Here is a 26743-nt window from a genome sequence, read left to right as displayed (position 1 = left end):
CACCACAAAAGAACCCATAATGGTCGCATGTGGTGCAAACTACAAATGTCTATAATTTCATTGCGGCTATCATAAGGTATCGTCTATTTCTGTTTTTCTTTGCAAATATGTAATGTATAGTATGTGCCCTTTGTGCTACGTATAATTTTCGTAGCTATAGAACCCATGAAACTTCTTTGTCTCTTATTTTCAAGACACCTTGCTTAAGTTCGTAGTTTCTCTTAAGACATGGTCAGGTATGTATGAAGGTTCGATGTATTCATGTTTACAATTGACATGATATTGCACCGTTTAACGGCAAATACAAAAGGAACAGATCAAATAGAATGCAACACACTGAATAAATATCAGTATCAATTACAGATAACAACATTTAGTTGTAGGTGGGCTTGTAGGCGGGCTTGTAGGCGGGCTGGTAGGCGGGCTGATAGGCGGGCTTGTAAGCGGGCTGGTAGGACGGAGCGGCGTACGAAGCGGGCTTGTAGCTGGGCTTGTAGCTGGGCTTGTACTCGTCGTAGCGGGCCTCGCCCTCGTAGGTCACCTCGGCGTTGTAGCCTCCGTAGCCCTGCTGGTCAGCCACGTACTTGACCGTCTGCACACGGCCGTCGGGCAGGTTCACCGAGTAGTAGCCGTTGACGTTCTTGGCGTCGCTGTTCTCGTTCTGCGAGAAGACGGCGCCCGAGTAGTGGTCGTTGACGGCGTAGTCGAACTGGTACGGCTGAGCGGGCTCCTTGTAGGACGGCTGGTGGTAGGCCGGGGCCGGGTGGTAGGCCGGCCGGGGGCTGTAGGGGGTGGAGGGGGCGGCGGCAGCCACGGCCACCAGGGTAGCAACGACGAAGAACTGCAAAAGGAACAGCAGACATAGGTTAGCTATTGGCTTAGCGCCATCATCCATATGCTTTTACTCAATAGTTTGCAGTACTCAAGACCTATAGTTATTGCCAGTTGGCCAGCATGCTCACAGGTGTATACGACCTAGTTATATGTAGTTGTTAGGTAGTCTTAGGTAGTCTTAGGTAGTCTTAGGTAGTCTTAGTCGGCGACCTTAATCAAATGCGTATTGTCCGCACTGAGCGGAGGAAACTGACCTTCATGTTTGCAGATTGGGTCTTTGGCGACTGATACTGTGAACGGCGGACCGGCCTGCCTTTATACCAGCCAGCGACCGTAACCTTGGGTCGGTGGGAGGGCGGAGCTGAAATGAATAACCAGCTCGGGAGGCTGAACGGCGATGTGATAGCGGCAGACCAGAATGACTTTCGAATGACCGAGACTTTTGCACGAATGACTTTCATTTGTATACTCTATTTTTATTGACAAAATAGGCCGCAAGCTGACCACTGACATAGGCATAGAAAATATAATAGTAGCGTTTCAATCATCCTACAACCCTGATCAGTATAGCCGAAGGCCTCAAAATGATCGTTAGGTCGGTGCAATCATAAAGAACACTGAAGACGTAAGCACATTTTTGCTGAGATCCGTCGTCTGTGTAGCGGTTAGTGTTACCTCACAGAGAAAATGACCATTTTTTTTATATATATATATACGCATACCTTATCCTCATTGCCTAAAAATCCGCCTTACACTTCACAAATTTATCAATTAGTGGCTCAGACCTAACGACCTAATATTTCGGCATTTGTCATTGCATGCGATGAAAGCACCCAGATGCACTTGATACTGATCAGCTTTACTTATTAGGAGTCCCAAGAAATTTACTAATGGTACCAGAAAACCAGGGAAAACATGTGATGGAAATACCGGTAATATTTCAATAATTTGCTAACAGATGTTTACACCATAAATGAGAAAATGTATATGTAAGCGCAACAAATCACATCATCCGTACTTCTCATCAGTTTAACGGTCTTTTACGCACATTTCCTCAAGCTGAAGACAAACTTGAAATAAATTAAGGAAGCTTCACATATTTATGAAAAGAAAAAGACATGACAAGGCCAGTGCTTTCAATTCCCAATACACATACACACAAAGCAGAAGGTTTCCATTGCAAAGCAATTTGACACTCTCCTCCTTTTTTTCTCCACACCTCCCACACATCAGTTCCGTACATCGCCGTTTTTATTCGCCCACCTTTCTCCACCCGCTCCTCGGTCCAGTACCGGGTCGGAACTTGGAACGGTCTCCGAGGAGCTCCACGTGAGCACGGGCCGCTCACCGACCAATTACCAACAATTGTGTTACCGACGGACCCTCGGCACAGCCCCTGGAGGTCACTCACCGACGACCGCCTCCAGAAAAAGACCGATACGGTGATGGCCCAAGGGTTGGAATGAGAGAAAGTTATATTGAAAGAGAAGTTCTTCATTTATATGAAGAATTGGGTAGTGCAACAAGTGAATGATAGTTGCTGATTGATCTCATTGCCAATTTATGTTTTATATTTCATGGCTATCTTGAGACTTGAATACTCATGTTTTACTCGCAGTGCTTAGGTATGTATTTTGGTGTCTGCGACACGATCCAAGTTTAAAAAATCAGGTGGTGCGTTTTGAACATCCTCAGCGTCAAGTCGTCTTTGGTTTCGGCTCTAACCCGCGACATGCAGACTGATAAAAATTTACCTGACTGGACACCTGTTTCCACCGTCCCCAGGTGAAGAAGCGCGCTGACCTGTCGCTGCACCAGCTGGCGCACGGGGTCAGCGCCATCGTGACCCGGCAGGGGGCCGTGGTGGCCGGACCGCCTGTGTCCAGCGCCCTACAGGCCGGGCCGCAGGTGAGCCGACAAACTGCTGTATGATATGTCGATATGTCGTTGTATGTCAGCATGTAAGCAGTGAGACAGTGAGGAAGGTGCCAGTGGGACTAGTGTGGGACAGCCAGTAGGCCTGTCGCTAGTGGAACATCGATATATTTTTTATCGCAAGTGGGGTTGTCACATCTCACAAACGACGCTGCCATCCGTGCGTCGGAGTCTGTGATAAGGGTGTCCATGAGTATAGGGATGTTTACTGTTAAACTCGCGAGCAGTAAACATTGATTATGTTACCAGTCCGCCAGCAATGATCCTGTGGTCAGTGTCAGGTGGGTCTGGGATTTCTTGACAAGTCTATGTCTATGACCTCTGTGTCCTTTGACAGTTCCAAGGCCTACGTTTTTTTTTTTGCCAACTTCCCTGACTGCTACTGACCTAATTTTCAGTCGTATCTTGTTATCGTCAGCCATACATGAGGCTCCTTCTTCATAGGAAGCAAGATATATTCTCGGATAAAGATGTTATCCCCACCTTACCTACCGCTTCGGTAGCCAAAAGCATTAGCTAGCATTTATACCTTAGTTTGTTATGAAAACGCAAAATGTATAGCATAGAAAAGACAAACCTTGCGAGGAAAATCGCAATGTAGTATTTGGGTTACCACCGATTGATTAACCTTTCCCAGGAATAAAATCGGCGTTATTTTGTTTCCGGCAGTTCCGCCCCGGCGGGGCAGGCAGCAGAGAGCAGGACCTGGTCAACTGGCACTGCTTCTTCAACGCCGTCTCCTGCTTCAGGAAGCGGCGGAGCGACCCGATGATGGCCGGCATCGGTCCAGGACATCGGGCTCGAGACAGCGCCATCACTGGCAGCAAGGTCTTCAACAAGGGCAGCGGCATGGCCAGCTTCAGCGGAGGCAGGGACTTCGGCGGCACCCGCGGCGTCAGGGGAGGCGCTAGAGGCGACGTTGTCACCAAAGGAGCGCAGAGGATTGGTGCCGATAATAACATTGGCGCTGGAAGGGTTGGTGCTGGTTTCACCAGCAGCTCCACCGGCGGTGACCGCACCATAGGCGGCTGGGGTCTAGCTCTGAATGCGGCCAGAGCGCAGGGGATCAGGCGCCGCCTCTAGTGGACGATGAATGCTTGGCAAAGGGGTGTAAACAAGCCCGGAAGAAACGAGCTTCTGCTGTGGTGTCAGAGTCGGTCTGCTCTAGAACATCACCAGTCTTCATAAAGGGCTTGATAAATCAAATTACCTGGAGGCACTGGCTGAATACGGGCATACCCTGTTTAGCAAAGTTTTCCGTGTTATGTTAAACAGGCTTGACTTTCATCGGCGTCAAGAAACTTATTCTGACATGGACTTTGTAAATATGTTAACTATGGCGAAGCTGAGGTAGATGGGATTATGTATATGACCTTTTTCGAGCTACTTCTTTCATACTTGAAGATAGTAATGGCCACAATAATAAGTAGATTTTTTATTCATTTGTATTTGTAATTATTTATCAGAACGTCAACTGGCACTTGGCCCACTCAAAAAAGGTGTAAAAATTACGGTTAATACATCCTATCAGCACAACCTACTTGAAACATATAGCACCATGTCTTGGATACCGAATAGCTAGTAGATAAAGAAACTGTACACGTTGTATAATTAGTGATGTGTTTGTATATGTTGTGGACTTTCGTGTCGTTGATTTCAGGTCCGGTCAGCCCTAAAGAGGGCGGGTATCAACCTCTGCCGGTTCAATGTTTGCTCTCTTCACCCCCTGTGTACAGGCTGTCAGAGCTGATTTGTTCTGTAATTGATTTTCCTCGGAGATCAGGGTTCTCTTTTCTCTTCAGTTGCACGCAAAGGCTTCGAGTTCCTTGCTTCCGTGGAATCTTTGTTCGCTGATAGCGCCTCTGGTTTTCTTTTCCCCATTTTCACTTGGTTTCAAGTCATCCACCCATCCAAAAGTCACGGAATTTCTTTCTAGTCGATCTTCTAAACCCATCTTCAGACTTGTCAACTCTAAGCGCTTCAGAACAAGAGCCGGCGATCACGACCTGAAACGACCTAACTCCGTTTAGCTGATGCTAACCTGAGTGAAGCACATCAAGAATCGTACGTCGTCATTTGTAGGTGACTGACGGTGCCGAATAATAACGTTTTTAGCTTCTCTTTATTTATTTGAAAACAGATGATGCATGTATCTCAGCCAGGTTGTCATCAATATATTTTTTTTTGGCATCTTTTTAGTGAAAAGGGAAGCTAAAACTAGCTCGATTTGTTTCACTCTACAATCTACATTGAGGCCTATCGTATGTAGAGGAAAAACGGCTGGTAGAGTTGAGCGTGGACTGTACAGAATGATGTTCCACTTTTCACAGGCAACCAATTGCCTGGAGTGGTAGGCTGTGCCGCATCACACGGGCTGAGTAACCAAGGCTCCCCATCGACACGCTTAATTGCGTGATAAACGGCACAACTTAGTGTCCCAGTCAACTGATAGCTTCTAAGGAGTGGAACATCATTCTGTAGTCGACTGTACATACAGATAGATTAGCTGACCGCTAATTCTCTGTCCAGCATATTTCCCCTTCACAACTGCCCACACTCAACTCAACCCACCTTCATTCGCCAGCGGATGTGGGCAAGCTTACCATACAGAGGCACAAGCGGGGGTGGTGGTAGGTACTACAACGGTCCCAGGAGGATCAACCAATCAGGGAGGCGGCAGAAAGAGGAACCACGGTAATAGGTGACCCGTGCTATTTCCGTCTCGGCGGTCTGCCCCGGGGAGATGACAGCTCGTAGGTATCATGATCAACCTACTCCGATCAGCGCGCACAAAAAAATGTGAAGATGTATAGCCCTCTGTGTAGGTGTTCAGCGGTGATCAAAAGTTCCAGCGACGGCGGGTACGCTCACCATGACCACAGCGCCGGCGGTTGGAATATACGGAGAGAACTGACAGCAGCGTCATCTTTTCCGGACGTTTTAGCTCGCGGTGGGAGCGCAGGGGCGAGGTCAGGATGGAGCGGACAGTACCGCGCCCATAGGTCCAAGGTCATCTTATTCTACTTATCATATTTACGCTCTGACTGCAGTAAAATGTGTAACCGTATGTCGAGACCAATTGATAAAAATAGAAACTTGCAGCACGTTGCATCAAAATGACACATTGCAACTGCCACCGAAGAATAATTTTTAGTTTGTGCCTGTGAGTAGAATGCTCATTCAACCGTTGCAATGCTACATTCATTATCCATCTTAAAAGTTGCTGAATGTTCTCCGGTTCATCGGTCCTTGCATGTCACTACGGTACTGCCATTATTGAAGACCACTGATGTCTCCTATAGTCTCATCTCTGCACTAAGGATCCTACACAGCTGGAGAGGGGCAGACCTCGGCACTGGTCACGAGTGGCACCCATGGGTCGGTCCGTGACCGTCACGGAACATTCACGGGCTCTGACAGCACGCCCCAATCGTCAACCGTGAACGAGCTGATTATGTGAAGCGGGGCCAATGCAGTGGAGCCGTCAGCATCCATAAAGCACTTAACTACATAACAGCCTTATAACGACATTTTGCAATACAAGATTCACGTCTCGTGTTTGAAGCTACCATCATGCCAACTCAACCACGAAGTGATTTTTGCCGTGATCACGCATGGCATGAAAGAGAACGCTTATCGCTGATTTGCGTTAAAACCACTTTGCTGTGATCACCCATCGTGGTAAAATATAGGCCACGGAGATACGCACGGGCAGAGCTGTAGGGCGGACACCGCGGGCGCCTGTTCAGATGGGTTCGCCGTAGTATGGTTCGCCCCCTCTCCGATCAGGCATAGCTAGACGTCTATAAGAGCACCATCCGGGGGCGAGGTCACGGCGAGGTCACCGTGGAGGTCACGGGGTCTGACCCCGGCACGACACCCGGGCTCTGCACCCCTCCCTGGCCGCGGGGAGGGCGGGGGAGGGGAGGGAGCGCGGCCCTGCCCCACTGATCGGGCTGACAGAGGCGCCCCCAGCTGGGTGTCGTGCCCGGACAGTGTGCTCAGCTGACTGGGCGCGGCTTACAGACGAACGGAGAGGTCGTAAGATCACACGGTCACGCATCACTAATCTCTCACGGGACTGGTGCTCTCATCTGTGCACGGGTCACATTGACAAAACAGGCATGAGCGCGAACTCAGCCTGCTTACTACTTCTCCTCTCATGTATTGTCCTCGCAGTCACCTTTGCAACGTTGCGCAATATCTGACCCAGCCTCACCCTGCCCTTGCTCTGAGCGCGCGAGATGGACAATAATTCTGTGCCGTATTTGGGAGCATATATCGGGCACCGCCCGGTGACCCAGAAGATCAGCCGGTGTTGTACCTATGCCTGGGTCACGGGCCCACGCCGGTCACATTCGATGGAATTTACAGTGTCCACTGAGACATATTGTCACAGGTGTGCGACCGGTGCTCACATGACCGAGGCGAACTGTTAAACACGGCCCAGTAGCTGTAGCTTGATGATAAATGTGTGACCTTATGAGGTCATTGCACCTGACATGTTTTCCGCTGCAATATGACGGTATTGTTAATTTGTGTTGCAAGTTACATATATGTAATCCAAATAATGCAGAAAATAGGAGACAATTTACTTATAGGTTAAAGTAACCTACTCAGCATGATCATAATCAGAAGCATCATCATCAGCAGCAGCAGCAGCAGCAGCAGCAGCAGCAGAAGTAACAACAACAGCAATAACCCGCGCCGGGCCGGTGCTCTGAGATTCCGCGCCGGGCCGGGGGGGGGGGGTGTCTGAACACCCCCCCCTTCTAACTCGGCTCCTGGGCCACATAGCGACACGCGGTAAGCGGCAATCGAAAGAACGTCCAAAATAAGGACGAAAACACTTCAGTCATTTTTTGGGTCAGGTCAAAGGTCAGGTCACCAGAGGTCACCAAAGGTAAAATGTTGACTATTTCAACATTTTGGAAACTGCCAACGGCTATCTCGGGAACCAATAGAGCTACAGCGCCGCGGAAAAGCGCATTATAGCCCTTTTACAGACCTTTCTGAGTAATGTTCTCAGATTTGACCTCAGGTCAACGGTTTAGCCTCCAGAGGGCAAAAACTCCAAAAATAGCCGTTTTTACGAAAAGTGGTTTTCGGCAATAACTTTTGACTCAAAAGAGCCATGGCATTACTTTAGCCAGCATCGTGTTCCTCTCGTCGAGACGCGTCGAATGAACTATGATTTGACCTTGAAAGGTCAACTTGAAAGTTTGACTTCAGGTCAAGGTCATGACCTGACCGGAAAAGGTCATGTTGCATATCAGTCGATCCGCAACGTCGAGCCGAACACATCTAAGGCGTTTTCAGCGCTCTAGCACGCCTCTATCAGAAGTTATTAGCGAAAAACTGTTAGATTCTGTTCGTGACCTGAGATTCGTGACACCCCCCCCCCCCCGGCCCGGCATGGGCTAACATAGCAAAAATTGATGCACCGATGAACGGCATTGCAATCTCTTCTATTACCATAATTTGCTAATTTTAGAACTTGAGTTTTTCTTTATAATTCCAATCAGTCTGTGTAGGTGCATAACATAAATTTGCCAGGACATAACTCAAAAGATGCTTAACCAGCTGCAAATGACGTTATCTATGCTTTTAAACCTTGATGATGGATAGCGTTAACGTGACGGCTCATTAGTCGTATATCATTTGCATATCCCTTGCATTTGCTTCTGTAAACGGCGTGCACGTGCCCAGTGAAGCACAGGAACACAGCTGCTGATCTGATGAGGACACAATAAATCCTTTCACGCATGGGTGGGTGACCATGGCGTCAAACTGTGGTCACACCTTCCTCTGGGAAAAGGGAGACAGTGAGATAGCTACCCGGCAGACCGGTGTAATGTACCGATGTAAGACGCAATCTGTCACACTGCTACACACTTACACGTTCTAATAACACTCCGATGTAGAATATCAATGATGAATAGTTAGCTAAAACCAGCTGCATCTGACTGGGGGAGGGATCTCACTTAACCCTCGCCCGTATAGGGGGGGGGTCGAACGGACCCCCCATGGTTTTTCGCGAATAACTCGCGTAAAAAGCGGCCGATCGCAACGAAACTTTCAGTACCCTCGCGTTGATCAATTTTACACCTACCCTGAAAATTTCATGACCCTGACCCCAATGACCTTTGACCTGTGACCTACTTTTCGAGACCATGTTTGGCCGGAATCGCGATTCTGCGTATGTCGGCTCGCATTAGCCGCGCGTTTGCAGTCTTTTCGTGGTTTCAAGCAATGAAACATGTGATATGATGTTGCCCCCATGCATTAGGGTTGGTGTCAAGGTGTCACCTGAAGGTCAGGTCAGGTCATTGACCTTTGGTGACATCGGTCCACTTTTGCGAGTTTTACATGTTTCTAGGCCAGTTTTTGGAGCTGAATTCGAATTTAGCAACCATATGAACATTTACGAAGTAGTTTTGGTGCCTTCGTAACATGTTACGAAGCTGTCAGAGGCGGTTGACACCTACTAGGAATACCCGGCAGGACTCCTACTGGTTGACCTGACCTGACCTGACCCGACCTGGACTAAATGCATAAAGATATCATCTGTGATCAAAACTAACATGATATTCGTGATCAGCGCCCCGAAAAACTCCATAGCAGCCACACTTTACGACGTTCTAACAGGTCCCGATTTTCCCGACTTTTGGGTCATTGACCTGACCTGCAAGGTCAACCAATGACCTAGAACCTTAAAATTAGGTATCATCGGCTTCCTCTCGTCACGGGCAACACGCTCGTTTTTTTCCGCGAAGCTCTAGCTCGATCAGGGGCGAAACGGCAAGGGGGGGTCCAACGGACCCCCCCTTATACGTTCGCAGCTGGAAAAACACCAATACGGGCGAGGGTTAATAACATGCATTTTGCCAACGTCTGTCATTTTTAGATTCCATTTTCGTATTTTGTTGTTGCCAATTTGATGTCCATTTTGTCAGACAACGTAAGACCTGGGGAACCATGTGTAACACCAATAAATTACTGTTCGGCGGTGCTTAGGCCTTTCTAGTCATTGTCTGTTTCATTGACGCCGTACATTGCAAACGGCTGTCGTGCAAATTTCATGTTTGTTTGCAAACATAAATTTAGCAGAATTTACTGAAAACACTAAATGATCATTTCATTTCTTGACTCCATATTTAACTTCAATTCAGTTGCAACTTTTGCATCAAAGTGGAAAAGGTACATTCTAAGGGTTATTTAGATTGTCACAAATAAATTCAAATAATTCATACAAAGAAAATACCGCTGAACTAAAAAAAGATATATTCGACCAATCAGAAAAAAATTGTCACCACTAATCCCTGCACCCCAACTTGATATCTATATCGTTGTCACGTATAGGTAGGGGAATGTCCATCACGCTGCATTGTGATCGGAATGCTAACTGGACATGAGCACGTGAGAGGACTACTGCTACAACTCGAGACCGGTTGCACGAATTGAGCCGACTGTTCGAACCACTGCCGTGTAGTCAGCCAGCTCGTAATTGGTACATTTGTCTTTCAATGAACTTTCAATAAAAATCTGTCATCCTTATCCTTCATCCTTGGTTGGATACCAGACTTCCTCACAAAAGAATATCAACCGTAACGTGTTCCACATCTACCTGTTCAGCCCCGCCCTCCCTCGGCTCCAACCCAAGGTTACGGTCGCTGGCTGGTATAAAGGCAGGCCGGTCCGCCGTTCACAGTATCAGTCGTCAAAGACACAATCTGCAAGCATGAAGGTCAGTAGTCATTGGTCAACCAAAATTGATAGTCCAAGTGAGGTCTTCTAGACCAGTCTTTGAAGAGCTATACCTTCCCACTCAATTTGCCACGTATATTGCACAACCTGCTCACATAGCCTTTTGAGCGTTTTTAGCGTTTCCTGAAAGTCATTCATCATGTGCAAATTTGCTTAATTGTGGAGATATTAGAAACCACAGGTTGAACTAACTACATTGTTATCCTTTGCTTTGCAGTTCTTCGTCGTTGCTGCCCTGGTGGCCGTGGCTGCCGCCGCCCCCTCCACCCCCTACAGCCCACGGCCGGCCTACCACCCGGCCCCGGCCTACCACCAGCCGTCCTACAAGGAGCCCGCTCAGCCGTACCAGTTCGACTACGCCGTCAACGACCACTACTCGGGCGCCGTCTTCTCGCAGAACGAGAACAGCGACGCTAGCAACGTCAACGGCTACTACTCGGTCAACCTGCCCGACGGCCGTGTGCAGACGGTCAAGTACGTGGCTGACCAGCAGGGCTACGGAGGCTACAACGCCGAGGTGACCTACGAGGGCGAGGCCCGCTACGACGAGTACAAGCCCAGCTACAAGCCCAGCTACAAGCCCGCTTCGTACGCCGCTCCGTCTTATAAGCCCGCCTACCAGCCCGCTTACAAGCCCGCCTACCAGCCCTCCTACAAGCCCGCCTACCAGCCCGCCTACAAGCCTGCTTACAACTAAGTGATTCCTTTCTTATTGCTTCACAGTGTTATTTATGCCATATGATTCAACGAATGATTGATCGTATGCGTGATTTGCTGGTGAAAAGAGAAATATATTTTTGATTTTGAATCTCTTGCTTCATCTGAGAATCAGCGAGCACTTGGTCTATAAGTTTCACTCATGGGTCAGAGCCTTTTGATTTATCTTATACCATGCTGTTCCATGACAAGTTTAAGAGAACAGTCAAAAAAAAAAAAAAAAAAAACGTTCAATGCACTCCACCCCAAATCATTGATTTCGATCGCCACACATGCATCCGCCCCCTGATGTTTTGTCAAAACATGGGGAGAAGTAATGAAGAGGAACAATGCCTAATCAGCTACCCTGAAAAATCCTTTTCTAGCCTGCATTGCGTTTGATATATCGCACCGATGATAGGGATTAAGGGTGACGTTGGTCTTTGCGGTCTCCCTGGTGCACCGCCGGGGCTGAGGCGGAGTACAATGGACACTGGACGGGCCATCCAGACCCGTTAACGGCCATCACACCGCACGAGAGTATGTACATACGCCAGGCCCCCAAGGAGCTACTCAATACTCATGTCGGATTATGGCAACCGCCCAGACCCGAACTAGGGGATTGAGGCATGGGGCGACCAACATGGAAAATTATTTGTGCACCCTTTGGGTGGAAGGGAGAGGATCAGAGCAAAACACGGCAAATGTGTCCGGAGAGGCATCTCCACCTCCACCTCCAGAGAGGTTCAGGCATCGCATCTAAACTAGAATTCGTGATCTGTTTGTTGCTTTTACTTTTTGAATGGAAGGAATGGTAACGGGACACAATTAAGATGAGTAGCGATACTACTGTAATTGGCACTTATGAGACTGGAGAATCCACTTCAAAGGGGACAACCACTGGTACCCAAACACTAACCGCTAGAAAAAAAGATATAATTGAACTTGTCATCGCAAACCGGCATGATTCGGAAAGACAAAATGTCGAACGCAGGATATCGAAAAGTACCTAAGTATATCGAGCGCATAATATTGAGAAGACCCAATATCAAGTGCAGAATATCGAGAAAAACGTTATTGAACAAAGTATATATATTGACAATACAAAATATTGAAAAGACAAGACATCGAAAACACAAATTTTAAACAAATGTTAAAAAATCATGAAGCAAGTATCAATTACTTCAGGCATTTTTAAACCTCGCCGGACCTATTGGTTTTCTACATATGCGCCGGACGAGGGGGGGGGGGGCGGGTACGACCCCCCTCGCCGTTTCGCCCTGGTGGAGCTAGCGCGTCGCGGAAATAAGGAGCGTGTGCGCCGTTACGAGACGCAGAGATTGATACTCAATTTTAAGGTCCTAGCTGAACCGGTGACCTCTACGGTCAGGTGAAGTGCCCCAAGGTACAGTTGCGTTTTTGGTGGATAACTTCGCAGAAAACGGCCACAGAGCCGCGATTTTCTCAGCATCGTGTTCGCCTCGCTCAGGCACGTCGAATGATATGCTTTTTGTTTGGATGACGTCAAGCTAGGAGGTTGACCTCAGCTCACGGTCAGGTCAGCGCCCCCAGGTCACGAAGTTGGTCGAATGAGGTCATGTTGCATATCATTCGATTAGGCAGGTCTACCTGAGTCCAATGGTGGCTTTCCCGACTCGCTAGCTCAATTAGATCGGAAGTTATTGACGAAAAACCAATATGACTCTAATGACGTCATAAATGACGTCACGCAAGGTCAACATTGCAAAAGTGATGCATCGAACCTTGCAAGGAGTGCATCAAATCACGATTCTGTGTGCTTGAGACAGTTGGAGATCGTTTCCGGCGCCAGAAAAACAGTTTTCATTTTTCCACATTGACTTATGGTGAGGTCACGAAAATGACCTGACCTCATATGACCTTAAGGAAAAATCCGAGATATACAAGTTGTGAGGCTCGTAATGGATACTAGTTCCTACAAGTTTCATTTCCCTGTGAAAGCTCCTCTGGCAGTAAGGGCGTTGCAAAGTTGCGATATCTGAAGACCGTGCAGAGGTTCACTTATGACGTCATAGGTCAGTGACCTGACATAGCCCATTAATGTGGTTGGTATGAAAAGATCTGGCTTGAATCAAAGGTCAGGTATGCCAAGTTTCAGCTCTCTATCGCCAGCGTGTTCGGAACTATCGCGAAAAAACCTATGGGAGGGTGCGGCACCCGCCCCCCCCCCTTGGCTGGCGGCGAGGGTCAAGACAGGTTACAGGTCAGTTTGGGTCAGTTCAAAGTTAGCCCGCGCCCTGTAGGGAGAAATGGGCAAAGTAGCCCCCCCCCCCCATTCTTTTTCTGTCGATAGCTCCTAAAGTTTTGCATGTATTAGCCGTTTGCACGACAGCTATTTGATACACATTTGGTGCGCATTAGGTGCAGGTATGGTCAAATTAGGTGCAGATTTGGTCAAATTAGATTCAGTGTGTTTCTTAAAAGTTATCAATTTGGGTTGCACAGATGCTTATATATACCTCATTTGTCAAATTATCAGACATTATTCTCGATTAAAACACTGAAATAAGTTCGAGATATGAAGGGTCATGTTGTAAAAGAGATTTTGTGCATATTTGGTCAAATTAGGTGCATTGGCCAGATAGCTCGGCTCGAAAACGGCTTTGTCAACAAACTTGCTGGACTCCTCTGGGCATCGACTTTACAACTTGAGCTAAAATGTTTTTCAGAAGCTATGCTAAGTTAGCCATAAATGACGTTAAAAACGTCATTTTCTACCAATTTCAACCCAAAATAGTTTTTGCAGGAAGACCTGCCACGCCATACAGCTTTGAGGGTACACAATATTCTGTACAAATGGTGTGAAATTGATAAAGTTGCAAAACTGCTTTCTCGGATATTGGAAATTTAGAACTTAATTAACATTTATTATTTGAAAAAGTTTTTGCTTGAAATTAGCATTGTAACAATTTTTTCTGCAGTAACTTTTAGCCAAAGAATTTAGAATGACAAAAATTTAACCAATAGCGTGCTTCTTTCATCAAGACGCGTCGAATGAACTTGTTATATTTTCTTTTGATCTTGTGATAATTTTGCCTGGAAAGATCCTATATGAAAAAGTTAGCCTAAGGCCTACGTTCATAGCCTGACCGGAAAAGGTCACGTTGCATATAAGGCGATCTACGTCGTTGAGCTATACCCATTCAAGGTGCTTTTATCGTTCTAGCATGCCTGTCAACAATATCGCTAACAATTGCTGGAAGGCTTTTATGAAGAGCCAGGTGACCTCTTGACTTAGCATTGAAAACCTGATGGCTGGTCCTAACAAAAAAAGGTGCAGAGAAGATGGAGGACAAGGTGTAAAGAAAGTGGTGGCGAGTAGCGCCGCCGTATATTGATAGTTTGCGTTCGATATTTTGCCCGTTCGATATTCTGCTTTTTATTTTTCGCCACGACTACAATATGCCTCCATGTTATGTGATCCGATATTTTGCGCTTCGATATTTTGTCTACTTCGATTCGATAGTACATATGCCTCAATGTTCGGTGATTCAATGTTTCGCGTTTCGATATTTTGTCAGGACCCTTCCGTGCCCAGTTTCACCAGGTGCGGTTAACTCAATTTGGGGTAAAGTACCAAACTAACCCCACTACATAACTACAAATATACTACCCCAAAATTAAGATTACATAACTTGGTGAGATTGGGCCAAGTGCCCAACCTCACCAAGTTAGGTTAACTTAATTTTGGGGTAGTATATTTGTAGTTACGGAGTGGGGTAGTTTGGTATTTTACCCCAAATTGAGTTTACCGCACTTGGTGAAACTGAGCCCGAGCCTGCAACTGCTAGGAAATGAAATAAGTATATCCAAACAGTATATCCTAGATTTACAGCATGTCAAAAATGTCGTTTTATGTTATAATATGTAATTGCCACCTTAAGCGTAGCGAAGATATGGCCATTAGATAAATAGCATGAAGTATGACTATAAATAAATTGTATTCCATTGTTAACTCCTTCAAAAATATTCAATATTAAAACTAACTAAAATGCCAACGAGCTCTAATAAATCGACGAAATTTCATTCTAACCGTACTAATACGGTGTTTCGCAGCGAATGGTCTGAAATATAACATAACTTAGCTAACCCGTAAAAACAAAGTTCAAGTGTCAAGCAGATTGTGTATTATAACACAACAGGACCATACACACCAAAGCACATACATATTTGCATAAATATCACTTTCAGGTCATAACTGCATGTCTTTAGTTGTAGGCGGGCTTGTAGGCCGGCTTGTAGGCGGGCTGGTAAGCGGCCTTGTAGGCAGGCTTGTAGGCGGGCTGGTAGGCGGGCTTGTAGGCGGGCTTGTAGGCGGGCTTGTAGGCGGGCTGGTAGGACGGAGCGGCGTACGAAGCGGGCTTGTAGCTGGGCTTGTAGCTGGGCTTGTACTCGTCGTAGCGGGCCTCGCCCTCGTAGGTCACCTCGGCGTTGTAGCCTCCGTAGCCCTGCTGGTCAGCCACGTACTTGACCGTCTGCACACGGCCGTCGGGCAGGTTGACCGAGTAGTAGCCGTTGACGTTCTTGGCGTCGCTGTTCTCGTTCTGCGAGAAGACGGCGCCCGAGTAGTGGTCGTTGACGGCGTAGTCGAACTGGTACGGCTGAGCGGGCTCCTTGTAGGACGGCTGGTGGTAGGCGGGGGCCGGTGCGTAGGCCGGGGCCGGGTGGTAGGCCGGCCGGGGGCTGTAGGGGGTGGAGGGGGCGGCGGCAGCCACGGCCACCAGGGCAGCAACGAGGAAGAACTGCAATGGTAAAAAAGAAGTTATACATCGGTGGTTTTAGGAAGTTCTTTACAACATCATCTTCTAAGAACAATTCACTTCAACAGTTGAAATAGCTGACTTAAACTCAGAAATGAGTCGGATGATCATGAGCATGAGCTGAGCAGAGCATGAAGCATTCAAGCGTATGTTAGGCCCAACCACTAGGAAAATGGCACTTAGCAGGAGCAACACTGAGCGGAGGGAACTGACCTTCATGTTTGCAGATTGGCTCTTTGGCGACTGATACTGTGAACGGCGGGCCGGCCTGCCTTTATACCAGCCAGCGACCGTAACCTTGGGTTGGAGGGAGGGCAGGGCTGAACAGTTAGATTGGGACGACGTATATGAAGATGTAGTGAAAAGGAAATGCCTTGTCGCGTAATTTCTTTCGACCTCTACATAAGTACATATTCTAACCGTTAAACTCTCTGTCGATCAATTGTTTTATTTGGCGTTGAAATATGTCTCGAGTTAATTATTTTTCTTCTGCCAAGAATGACATGAAGTTGATACTGGATGTGTATATTGCATGGTTTAGATGATGATTTTATATATTTTGTGTGAATATTTGTTTAACAAGGTACGGGCGATGCATAAACGCAAATGCTGAAAGATGACAAGTCAATTCCGCAGCAACGCTGCAATTACATATTTTTCAGCATTAACCCGCGACCCGTTGGGGGGGGGGGGGCGGGCTATGGTTTTTCGGAGATAACTCAGAAACGGCTGCGAATTTCGACTTGAAACTTTCCGTACCTCTCCGGACATAAATTTTACCACTCAGGTGACTATCCACATGCGAGATCTATCATATACATCATATCCAGACTCATTTTGAAAACTTAGATTTCATTTTTATGACCGACTTCTCGTCATTGCAAATTGGACTGATTTGACCTTGTTTGACCTCCCTGTAACGTCACAGCTCAAATACCTATTAACCCGCGCACCGACGGGGGGGGCGGATATCCGCCCCCCCCTGAGGTTTTTCGCGAATAGCGGGAAAACCGCGGCGCGTAGCGCCGCGAAATTTGGTATGACTATTCCCTTATCAATTTTACACATGGTGTGCAAGTTTTAACCTCCTAACTTTCAAGGTCAGGTCACCAGGTCACTTTGAATGACCCAACCTCAAGTCACTTTTTTGCAACTTTGTCACCGTGCCAGAGCTACAGTAGATGTCGGAGGCCTTTGAAAGTCGCAGGATGTTATTAGGTCATTAGTAGCTACAATTTGTATATCTCGGAATTTTGATATCGGTGACCTAAGGTCAGGTCAATTTCGCGACCTCCCCATTATAAGTCAATGGGGGAAAAATCAGCTCCCTGTTTTTACCACTAAAACGGGTCGGAATGGCCCCATATACCATACATGACTTCATATACGATCAACCTTCACTACCTTGAGGTCTGTTTTGCTGTTGGGCAGCTGTGAGGTCATGTGACGTCATCAAAGGTCACCAAAGGTTTTTGGCCAATAACTCCGTACAGGAACAAGATACAGACGCGTGGATGGTCTCATTATGTTCAGCTCGTCAAGACGCATCGAATGATATACATGATGACCTCGAGGTCACGTGACCTGAGGTCAACCTTTGACCTTGACCTTTCGAGGTCAACATATATATCATTCGATGCGGATTGACGAGAGGATCACGATGATGCCCTTAGTTTGTTCCTATCTTGACTAATTCGAAAGTTATTCGAGAAAAACTCTCTCCATATTTAGCGCCGCCATTTTGACTTTTTCGACCCCTGTGACGTCATCTTTGACCTGACCTGAAAATGACCTTAGTAAAAATTGTAGATCTTGACCGTGCGTATCCGATGCCGTTTACCGCTTGTCGCTATCTTGCTTCGTTCTCGAGATCTCAGGGGGGGGCGGTCATCCGCCCCCCCCCGTCGGTACTAAGTTGGCGCAGACCCCCGTCGGTGCGCGGGTTAAGGTCATCGATTTCATATCTTGTGCATCTTAATGAGTTCTTTCGATTGCCGTTTGAATTTTTCCGATCCGGACGGGGGGCCCTTTACCCCCCCCCCCCCAACAGGACGTGGAACCTGCAAGACCTCAACGGGGCGCGGGTTAAAAAACTAGTTACTCTTTTACTTCCACCTGCAAACTGTTAACCAATTAATCATAAGAATTCGTCTAATACCAATTGTATAACTAACTATAATAGTTACATTGGAAGACTAATGACCCCTAGGGGTTTTGGCAGATATTTTAAAAATGGCGGCGCCTAGCCCCGCCATATTTAGTATACCCTAGGGACATTCTTTTTTCACTTTCCCTAAAAAAATTCAGGTCAGGTTACAAGGTCACAAAAATCGGAACAAGTTCAGGGTTAAATTGGAATAATTTAGCGGCAACGGAATGACAATTTTTCATGAATTGCGTGAGCACCGTGGCACTTGGCGTCACGATATTAAAGACACTTTTTGGGCTAGGAATTCGAGACGTGTTCTAGGAACTTTGAGCCCCAGTGGCGTCAGGTCAGGTCAGCAGTCCACGACATTGTGAAAAAAGCAATAAAAATACACTATTTATACCCGCAAAGCCTAGAGCTTTGCATACATTTGATATAGACTTGCTGGATGTGCTACGTCCATAACATGTATCCCGGCATTTAAAACACGGTTGACCCTAGGTCATCTAGATGTCATGCCGAATTCTAGGGAAAAATTTACGAAATACTCTAGTTGTAAAAATATTAGAGCTATCCACTCCATTTTAACATCTTTGTGTTGTACTACATCAGTTGATATCCATGTGTGGCTAGGTTTATGTTTGTTTGCAGCAAGAACGCTACCGTCGCATCAATGGAGGTCATATTGACGTACGTTTTTACTGTTAAGTTGGCGCGCAATGAAGTTAGAACTTTAGAAATGGTGTCATTTTATTCCTTTTGATCAGCCAGGTCGAATGACAAATGACATGATACAATTTTATGAGCTTACAAACTTATGGATTTAAAAGCAAGACTGGCAAAAAAAAAAGAAAAGAAAAACGAAATCAAGGTGTCAAAAGTTTACGAGACCCATAGCCAACTCAAGTTGTTGGAAATTGGTCATTTGAGTCATGAAACAACCTAACTATGTAAACAATAAGGCCATATCTCCCAAGCTAAGGACCACAGACACTTGAAATTTTCAGTAGACGCTGCACTCACTAATTGTTTGTAGTTGTGAATACTTTGCTTCTCTCTTAATATTATACTAGCAGCAGGCTTATTCCACCTATGTTCGCCTTTTGTTTTGTTTGTCTATTAGGCGAGAGCCCCGTGGCAAAGCGGCCACCCATCGTTTTAACCCTCCACAGCTGGTGTCAGCTCCTATATTTATGGTTGCCAAGTATACTTCTCTTATACTTCTCTTCGCAGTCCTTTGAGAGAGCCAGACTTGGATTTCCGGCCCATCGCCATTGTTCTGTGATGCATGGAAAAGCCTTTCTTGCCAGGTTACTAACTATTTTTACGATTTTTAAATGTTGTTTCAATCCAAAACCGTATGGAATTTAGTTAAGGGATCTCGTTCATGCATTAGTGGTAATTGTGGATGTCATTTAGCAATTTTAATGTTATATGCTCCACTACTAGCTGAGGTGGAATATTTTTGTTTTGGACGATATGCTTGGGAAAGTGGACGGGGCTAAGTGGCCAGCTCCGAATTGACCACGAATTGTTTTCATCTGGAAAACAAACGTTATTATTATTGAAATATGTCGCCATGCATTCATCTCGGCCACTTTTCAGTTAGATAAGTTACCAAACAATGCAACTAAATGTTTTTCCATGAATGTTCTTTCTTTGTTTACCTACAGGTGGGAAGATGACAAATTAAACACCCATCCTCGTTTAAACCTTGTCACCATCAAATACCCTAGTCGTACATGAGGCAACTATTCTGTTTCTCACATCGGGACTTTAGAAATCGCATGTGCAGGCCGCTTTGCTCTGCAGGGTATGAGGTAAAGTGGCCAAAACGCATGGCTTAAAGTTTTGCCAATATCTCCCATATTTTACCACCTTTGGAAATGAAACGCAATTGAAATAAAAGGCAATTTGATAGGGATCACATTGGTATAGAAAGAATCTTTCCACGTTAAAAAAAAATAAAGCGTCGGCATCGAAAAATCGTTAGGATGACCGCTTTCCCCAACTCTTCCCTACCTGGGACTGCCGCGACTTATTATTAGTTTTCCGGTGTTAACGATAAGGTACTGTGTGGCGCTGGGATGGGGGAGGGAACACTCCTGGTCACCTGTTCAAGGGTTGCGGTGTAGAAAAAAGATAGAAAAGCAGTTATTCGAAAAATCAAGCATGAAACATCTCATTCCAAAGATGGCTTATTAAAGGGAGATAATGACCCTTTTCCACAAAATCTGAGTTAGGACCATTTTCTGACAAAACACAACAAGTTATAATGTAAATTAAAACCATTTTGCTCAATTCGGTACCTTGCCGCAAATATCTCAACTTGAAGTCACGTTAGCGGGGAGCGCTGAAAATGACCGTTGAATAAGTACTTACATCACTTTTTGGTACTTGCATGTAATTTTGTAAAATGAGCGTATTCCTTACATTTGATCTTCATCACATCTAGTTAGTTAATGGTCGTCTATAGTGCCTTCAAAAGATATTCATGGTTTGGGGTTGGTTTATGTCTAAATTTACGCAACTATTTTTCCTGTTCATCATCTGACGCCATATGCTGCTATTTTAGTAGCAACGACTCAATTTTGAATCGGTCCCGCCGACTACACAATAAAAGAAGATAGATACAACACTTTTGCGGCATCACTGAAAAACTTATGCAGTACTGTTATCAAAATTCTCATAACACCGTTCGACAAACCTGAAGTCTTTTTGAAATAAATATGCTTGTATTTTTCGCTTCAGGCTCTGACGCCAAAATAATGAATTTCGTAGTCGCAATCGCAAGATTTGGCTGCGTTTCTGGCGCATGCCGTTCGTTTGTGGCGCAAAATAATACTTGGAAACAAAGAAGAGTAGGCACTATGTACCCCCGAATTAGAATCTAATTAATTCTAAACCGAATTAACTCTAATTCAAATTAGAATCCTTACAACCAAGCAACGACAAGGCGATAACATAAACAAAAACCCAAGCGTCGCTGTTTGAAACAAAAGCGCCATATACTGCGACTTTTTTATAGAGAAGGACAACGCATTTCGGTGGGTGTTACAAGTACTGCAAGTACTGCTTCTTTTTTGCAAAAATAAAAACCTTTTTCACATACGAAAATGTGCTAGGAAATTTTCATATCTTATAGAAACTACAGTAGAAATAGTATAGATGTCGAGTAATTTTTATTTAAGAAAAAAGAAAGCTCATTATCTCCCTTTAAGCGCAGGAAAATTACTGGGGATGGCAGCTCCCATCAGGCGAGGGAAGCCCAATTAAAGCCTCTGAGGGTCTCGGCAAATATCATTCTGGTCATAGCGGCTTTGAGCGAAGTTAAAGCAGACCCACATCGTCTAAACTAAAGCTCATGATAATCCTGTAAGTTTTTCCCGTTCTCCATAAAAAATCGTATTGTGTCTCTTTGATAAGCATAATGAATAAATCGATTCGAAATTGATATATTTCTGGTCTCACAAATATTTACACATGATGGACAACGATCAGGTGGTATCACTAATAACATAAATAAAAGATACTTTAAAACTTTTAGTTGTAGGCCGGTTTGTAGGCGGGCTGGTAGGCGGGCTTGTAGGCGGGCTTGTAGGCGGGCTTGTAGGCAGGCTTGTAGGCGGGCTGGTAGGACGGAGCGGGGTACGAAGCGGGCTTGTAGCTGGGCTTGTAGCTGGGCTTGTACTCGTCGTAGCGGGCCTCGCCCTCGTAGGTCACCTCGGCGTTGTAGCCTCCGTAGCCCTGCTGGTCAGCCACGTACTTGACCGTCTGCACACGGCCGTCGGGCAGGTTGACCGAGTAGTAGCCGTTGACGTTGCTAGCGTCGCTGTTCTCGTTCTGCGAGAAGACGGCGCCCGAGTAGTGGTCGTTGACGGCGTAGTCGAACTGGTACGGCTGAGCGGGCTCCTTGTAGGACGGCTGGTGGTAGGCCGGGGCCGGGTGGTAGGCCGGCCGGGGGCTGTAGGGGGTGGAGGGGGCGGCGGCAGCCACGGCCACCAGGGCAGCAACGACGAAGAACTGCAACGGTAAAACAGAAGTTAGTTAATGAGGTTTCAATAGATCTTTTGAATGTCATACTCAATGTCTTTGCCTACTTTAACAGTCAAACTAACTTCACGGCTAAAAATAAAATGTGCAGGTAGGTACACAAATCGAAAATCGCTGAACAAAGCATACGAGTAGAATATGAGTGTATGCTAATCCCAATAACTAGTGTGGAGATGCCAGGCAAAAGGCATCTAATGGAAGCCGCACTGAGCGAAGGAAACTGACCTTCATGTTTGCAGATTCGGTCTTTGGCGACTGATACTGTGAACGGCGGACCCGCCTGCCTTTATACCAGCCAGCGACCGTAACCTTGGGTTGGAGGGTGGGAGGGGCCGAACACTGTACAGGTAGAAGTTCTGGTTCGGCCTATATGAAGATGCAGAGAAAAGGAATTGTGTGTGATGGAACTTGTTTTGACCCTAAGGTGCGATATTTTTATGCGCTCTCTGTCGATTAATTGTTTCTCTTTCTTTTCGTTTTTATTTTCTAGCGTACTTGTCTGGGTTGACTTTTTCGCTAAGGACGATGCGTAAAATGCCAGCATTCATGCTAGTCAGTCGCTGTATGTTATTGGAGATACATTTGATGCAGTGACAATCAGTCAGTCAATCAGGCATACGTCCGTCATACATACGTCATATAACCCTCGCATGTGCAGGGGAGGGGGTCGGATGGACCCCCCCCCCCCATGGTTTTTTCGCGAATAACTCGCGAGCAAAAAGCGGCCGATCGCAACGAAACTTTCAGTACACTCGAGTTGATCAATTTTACACCTCCCCTGAAAATTTCATGACCCTGACCCAAGTGACCTTTGACCTGTGACCTATTTCTCGAGGCCATGTTTGGCCGGAATCGCGATTCGGCGTATGTCGGCTCGCATTAGCCGCGCGTTTGCAAGCTTCTCGTGGTTTCAAACGCTCAAACATGAGATTTGATGTTGCTCCCATGCATTTGGGTGGATGTCAAGGCCACCTGAATGTCAGGTCAGGTCACTGACCTTTGGTGACCTCGGTTCACTTTTTCGAGCTGTACATGTTTCTAGGCTAGTTTTTGGAGCTGAATTCGAATTTAGCAACCATTTGAACATTTACGAAGTAGTTTTGGTGCCTTCGTAACATGTTACGAAGCTGTCAGAGGCGGTTGACACGTACTACGAAATCCCGTCACGACCCCTACTGGTTGACCTGACCTGACCTGACCTGACCTGGTCTAAATGCATGAAGACATCATCCATGATCAAAACTAACACGATATTCGTGATCAGCACCCCGAAAACCCCTTAGCAGCCACACTTTACGACTTTCTCACTGGCCCCGATTTCCCAACTTTGGGTCATTGACCTGACCTGGAAGGTCAACCAGTAACCTAGGACCTTAAAATTGGGTATCATCGGCTTCCACTCATCACGGGCAATACGCTCGTGTTTTCCGCGAAGCTCTAGCTCGATCAGGGGCCAAACGGCAAGGGGGGGTCCAACCGACCCCCCTTAACATTAGAAGCTGGCAAACGCCGCTTACATGCGAGGGATAAGATACACGTCCTCGCTTGGCAGAAACTAAAAGAATTTCGAAATGTTACAATGATGGAAGACCAGAAATAAAATTGCGGTAACGTTACGGGCGTTTTTTCTGACTAGGCACTGCAGCTGATTTATAGTGACAGTCATGGATCAAAATAAATGACACACCATGCACGCGACGATGAAGGCGGCACATCACCATGTAGTTACGTTCTATTTCATATTTTTATATCTAAATATGCACGGCTTTGTTCTCGTTTCTACTTCAGAAAAATGACATAAGTTTTTATTTTATGCCTTTCCTGATAATTTTAGAAAATATTTTTTTTTTTGTATTTTGTCAAGACGTCTATCTTCCTGCTGGTGTTGCGTGAGCGTAAATCCTGAAAGATAGCAAGTCTGTTCTTTAAAGTTGACCATATCAGTTTAACCCTCGCCGGACCTATACGTTTTCTACATACCTACACGACGGCTAGGGGAGGCGGGTACTAGCCCCCTCGCCGCTTCACTCCTGATGGAGCTACACCCTCGCAGAAAAACAACTGTGTGCGCTGTTACGAGACGCAGCGACTGGTACCAGATTTTAAGGTCTCAGATTAGCCGGTAACCTCTGAGGTCAGGTCAAGTGGCCCAAGACATTGATTCGGTTTTTGATTAAATAACTTCGCAAAAACGGCCGCAGAGCCGCGATGTTAGCATGAGTATCGGTTTGCCTCGCTCAGGCGCGTCGAATGGTTTACTTTTTGCTTCGGATGAGGTCAATTAAGGTGTTGACCTCGGGTCAAAATCAGGTCAGAGCCCCAGGTAACGAAGTTGGTCGAAGGAGGTTATATAGCATATCATTCGATTTAGCAGATCTTTCTGAGTTTGTTGACTTTCCTGACTCCCTACCGCAATTTGCTTGGGAATTATTAACGAAAAACTATTCTGACCCTAGTGACGTCATAAATGACGTCAAACAAGGTCAACAATGCAAAAGCGAAGCATCAGGCCTGGCAAGGAGTGCATGAAACCCCGATTGTGTGTGCTTGAGATAGTATGAGATCGTTACCGGCGCCAAAATAGCAGTTTTTATTTTCCCCGTTGACATATATGGTCAGGTCACGCGACCGACCTGACCTCATGTGACCTGCAGGAAAAATCCGAGACATACACGTTGTGAAACTTCTGGATGATACTACTTCCTATATGTTTCATATCCTTATGAAAGCGTTTTTGGCACTGAGGGTGTTGCGAAGGTGAGACAATTTAGGACAGTGCAGAGGTTTAATTATGACGCCATAGGTCAATGACCTGACCTGACCTGAAAATGTATGTGGTGTCAAAAAATCGGATGGAATCAAAGATTAGGTACGCCGAGTTTCAGCTCTTTTTCGCCGGCGTATTTTGAGATATCGCGGAAAAAATATCAGGGGGAGCGGTATCCACTCCCCCCTCGGCCGGCAATGGCTAGGTGACCGTCGTGCCACGTGCTACGTGAAAGTTCAAGGGTGTTCAAGTTGTTTTAATGAAGAAGCGTTTCTGCTAGAAATTTCAGTAACCGCTGGGGTGATTAACTTCCTGTAATTTGTAAGGGTAGTTGCATCTCATCTACCAAGCACCGGATACTCTCGATACGTGTGGGTGACTCCCCTGCCCCTAGCATATGCAAAATAAAGAGTTGTGAATATTGTTTCCATTACAATAACTCGGCAAATAGTGGGTTGATTGCACTGAAACTATTCACGCACGCAGGAACCCATCGGAAGATGCATGTCCATATGTAACGGCTGGAGTGATACTGCACGTGCGCACGTGCAGGGGTACATTTCAGATCTCGAGAACGGCTGGGCTGATTGCGTTCAAAGGTGGTATATACGGGTCAGTTAGAGAACGGCGAGTAGTGTGCCGTACAAAATTCAGATCAGACCCAGTTTGCAAGTGTGCACGTGCAGAGTGGCGCTTCCATATCTCACGAGCGACTGGGTATTGCGCTCAAATTTGGCACACTGCTATAAACCGATTAGTGGGGTGTCGTTCACAAGTCAGTTGGAAGCTCAAGCACCCCCTCCCACTAGCGCACGTGCCGGGCTCACTCTCTCGCTCGCTCGTTTGTCGCCCCAAAAGGCATCTTACGGGCTTATTTTCTCTGTAAATCATGCTCCTCTTCATGCTCCTATCCATTCTCCTATCATAAACACAATGAAGTGCACCGAAATGTATGTATTCTTTTTGTACTCACAAATATGTACACATGACGGACAGTAATCAGATGATATCACAAATGCTATAAATAAAGTAACGTTTTAAAGCATTTAGTTGTAGGCCGGCTTGTAGGCGGGCTGGTAGGCGGGCTTGTAGGCGGGCTTGTAAGCGGGCTTGTAGGCGGGCTGGTAGGACGGAGCGGCGTACGAAGCGGGCTTGTAGCTGGGCTTGTAGCTGGGCTTGTACTCGTCGTAGCGGGCCTCGCCCTCGTAGGTCACCTCGGCGTTGTAGCCTCCGTAGCCCTGCTGGTCAGCCACGTACTTGACCGTCTGCACACGGCCGTCGGGCAGGTTGACCGAGTAGTAGCCGTTGACGTTGCTAGCGTCGCTGTTCTCGTTCTGCGAGAAGACGGCGCCCGAGTAGTGGTCGTTGACGGCGTAGTCGAACTGGTACGGCTGAGCGGGCTCCTTGTAGGACGGCTGGTGGTAGGCCGGGGCCGGGTGGTAGGCCGGCCGGGGGCTGTAGGGGGTGGAGGGGGCGGCGGCAGCCACGGCCACCAGGGCAGCAACGACGAAGAACTGGAAGACAAAGGTAAAAGTTAGACGTGTGCTGCTTAAATTTTAGATATTCTTATTCCTTCATTCTAGCTCTGAACGTCCAGAAGAACATCTAAAAAAGAAAGAGTAAAATGTGTGGTCTAAGTGGCTGCCTTTACAAAGCACTAGTAAATAAGTCATCATGTGAATGACAGACCAAGCACATAACACCAGCCGCAATACGCTGAGGAGAGGAAACTGACCTTCATGT

The 26743-nt window shown here is 46.5% G+C and overlaps 4 protein-coding genes across 4 annotated transcripts; 1 reads left to right on the top strand and 3 right to left on the bottom strand.

Moving 5' to 3' along the window:
• Positions 1–239: 239 nt before the first annotated feature.
• Positions 240–895, bottom strand: LOC122389188 (cuticle protein 7-like). The gene has a single exon (XM_043380955.1). It carries the CDS (start codon positions 893–895, stop codon positions 374–376), a length of 522 nt encoding a protein of 173 aa, XP_043236890.1. The 3' UTR covers positions 240–373.
• Positions 896–1724: 829 nt separating this feature from the next.
• LOC122389187 lies at positions 1725–11344 on the top strand. The gene is made up of 4 exons (XM_043380954.1): positions 1725–1766; positions 2620–2742; positions 3439–3663; positions 10754–11344. The coding sequence occupies exons 1-4, from the start codon at positions 1725–1727 to the stop codon at positions 11231–11233; spliced, it is 870 nt and encodes a 289-aa protein (XP_043236889.1). The 3' UTR covers positions 11234–11344.
• Positions 11345–15398: 4054 nt separating this feature from the next.
• LOC122389197 (adhesive plaque matrix protein-like) lies at positions 15399–16263 on the bottom strand. The gene is made up of 2 exons (XM_043380975.1): positions 16245–16263; positions 15399–16013 (listed from the first exon to the last, which is right to left on the bottom strand). The coding sequence occupies exons 1-2, from the start codon at positions 16248–16250 to the stop codon at positions 15480–15482; spliced, it is 540 nt and encodes a 179-aa protein (XP_043236910.1). The 5' UTR covers positions 16251–16263; the 3' UTR covers positions 15399–15479.
• Positions 16264–21693: 5430 nt separating this feature from the next.
• On the bottom strand, positions 21694–26743 carry LOC122389186 (adhesive plaque matrix protein-like). Its single transcript, XM_043380953.1, has 4 exons — positions 26736–26743; positions 26050–26514; positions 22459–22542; positions 21694–22203 (listed from the first exon to the last, which is right to left on the bottom strand). The coding sequence occupies exons 1-4, from the start codon at positions 26739–26741 to the stop codon at positions 21724–21726; spliced, it is 1035 nt and encodes a 344-aa protein (XP_043236888.1). The 5' UTR covers positions 26742–26743; the 3' UTR covers positions 21694–21723.

The sequence above is a fragment of the Amphibalanus amphitrite genome, unplaced genomic scaffold, assembly GCF_019059575.1.
Source record: "Amphibalanus amphitrite isolate SeventyFive unplaced genomic scaffold, NRLGWU_Aamphi_draft 000347F_arrow, whole genome shotgun sequence".
Taxonomy (NCBI): Eukaryota; Metazoa; Arthropoda; class Thecostraca; order Balanomorpha; family Balanidae; genus Amphibalanus; species Amphibalanus amphitrite.
Note: the sequence above shows the minus strand (reverse complement) of the source record. Positions and strands in the feature narration are given on the sequence as shown.

What these genes read in the sequence shown, in the direction of transcription:
- LOC122389188 (XM_043380955.1), bottom strand. Translation starts at nt 895, where the DNA reads ATGGATGATGGCGCTAAGCCAATAGCTAACCTATGTCTGCTGTTCCTT.
- LOC122389187 (XM_043380954.1), top strand. Translation starts at nt 1,725, where the DNA reads ATGGTACCAGAAAACCAGGGAAAACATGTGATGGAAATACCG. An exon ending in AACATGTGATGGAAATACCG is followed by an intron (nt 1,767 to 2,619) that starts GTAATATTTCAA and finishes CACCGTCCCCAG; the next exon opens with GTGAAGAAGCGCGCTGACCT. An exon ending in ACTTCGGCGGCACCCGCGGC is followed by an intron (nt 3,664 to 10,753) that starts GTCAGGGGAGGC and finishes TTTGCTTTGCAG; the next exon opens with TTCTTCGTCGTTGCTGCCCT.
- LOC122389186 (XM_043380953.1), bottom strand. An exon ending in CCTACAAGCCGGCCTACAAC is followed by an intron (nt 22,543 to 26,049) that starts TAAATGCTTTAA and finishes CTCCAACCCAAG; the next exon opens with GTTACGGTCGCTGGCTGGTA. An exon ending in CCGAATCTGCAAACATGAAG is followed by an intron (nt 22,204 to 22,458) that starts GTCAGTTTCCTT and finishes TTACCGTTGCAG; the next exon opens with TTCTTCGTCGTTGCTGCCCT.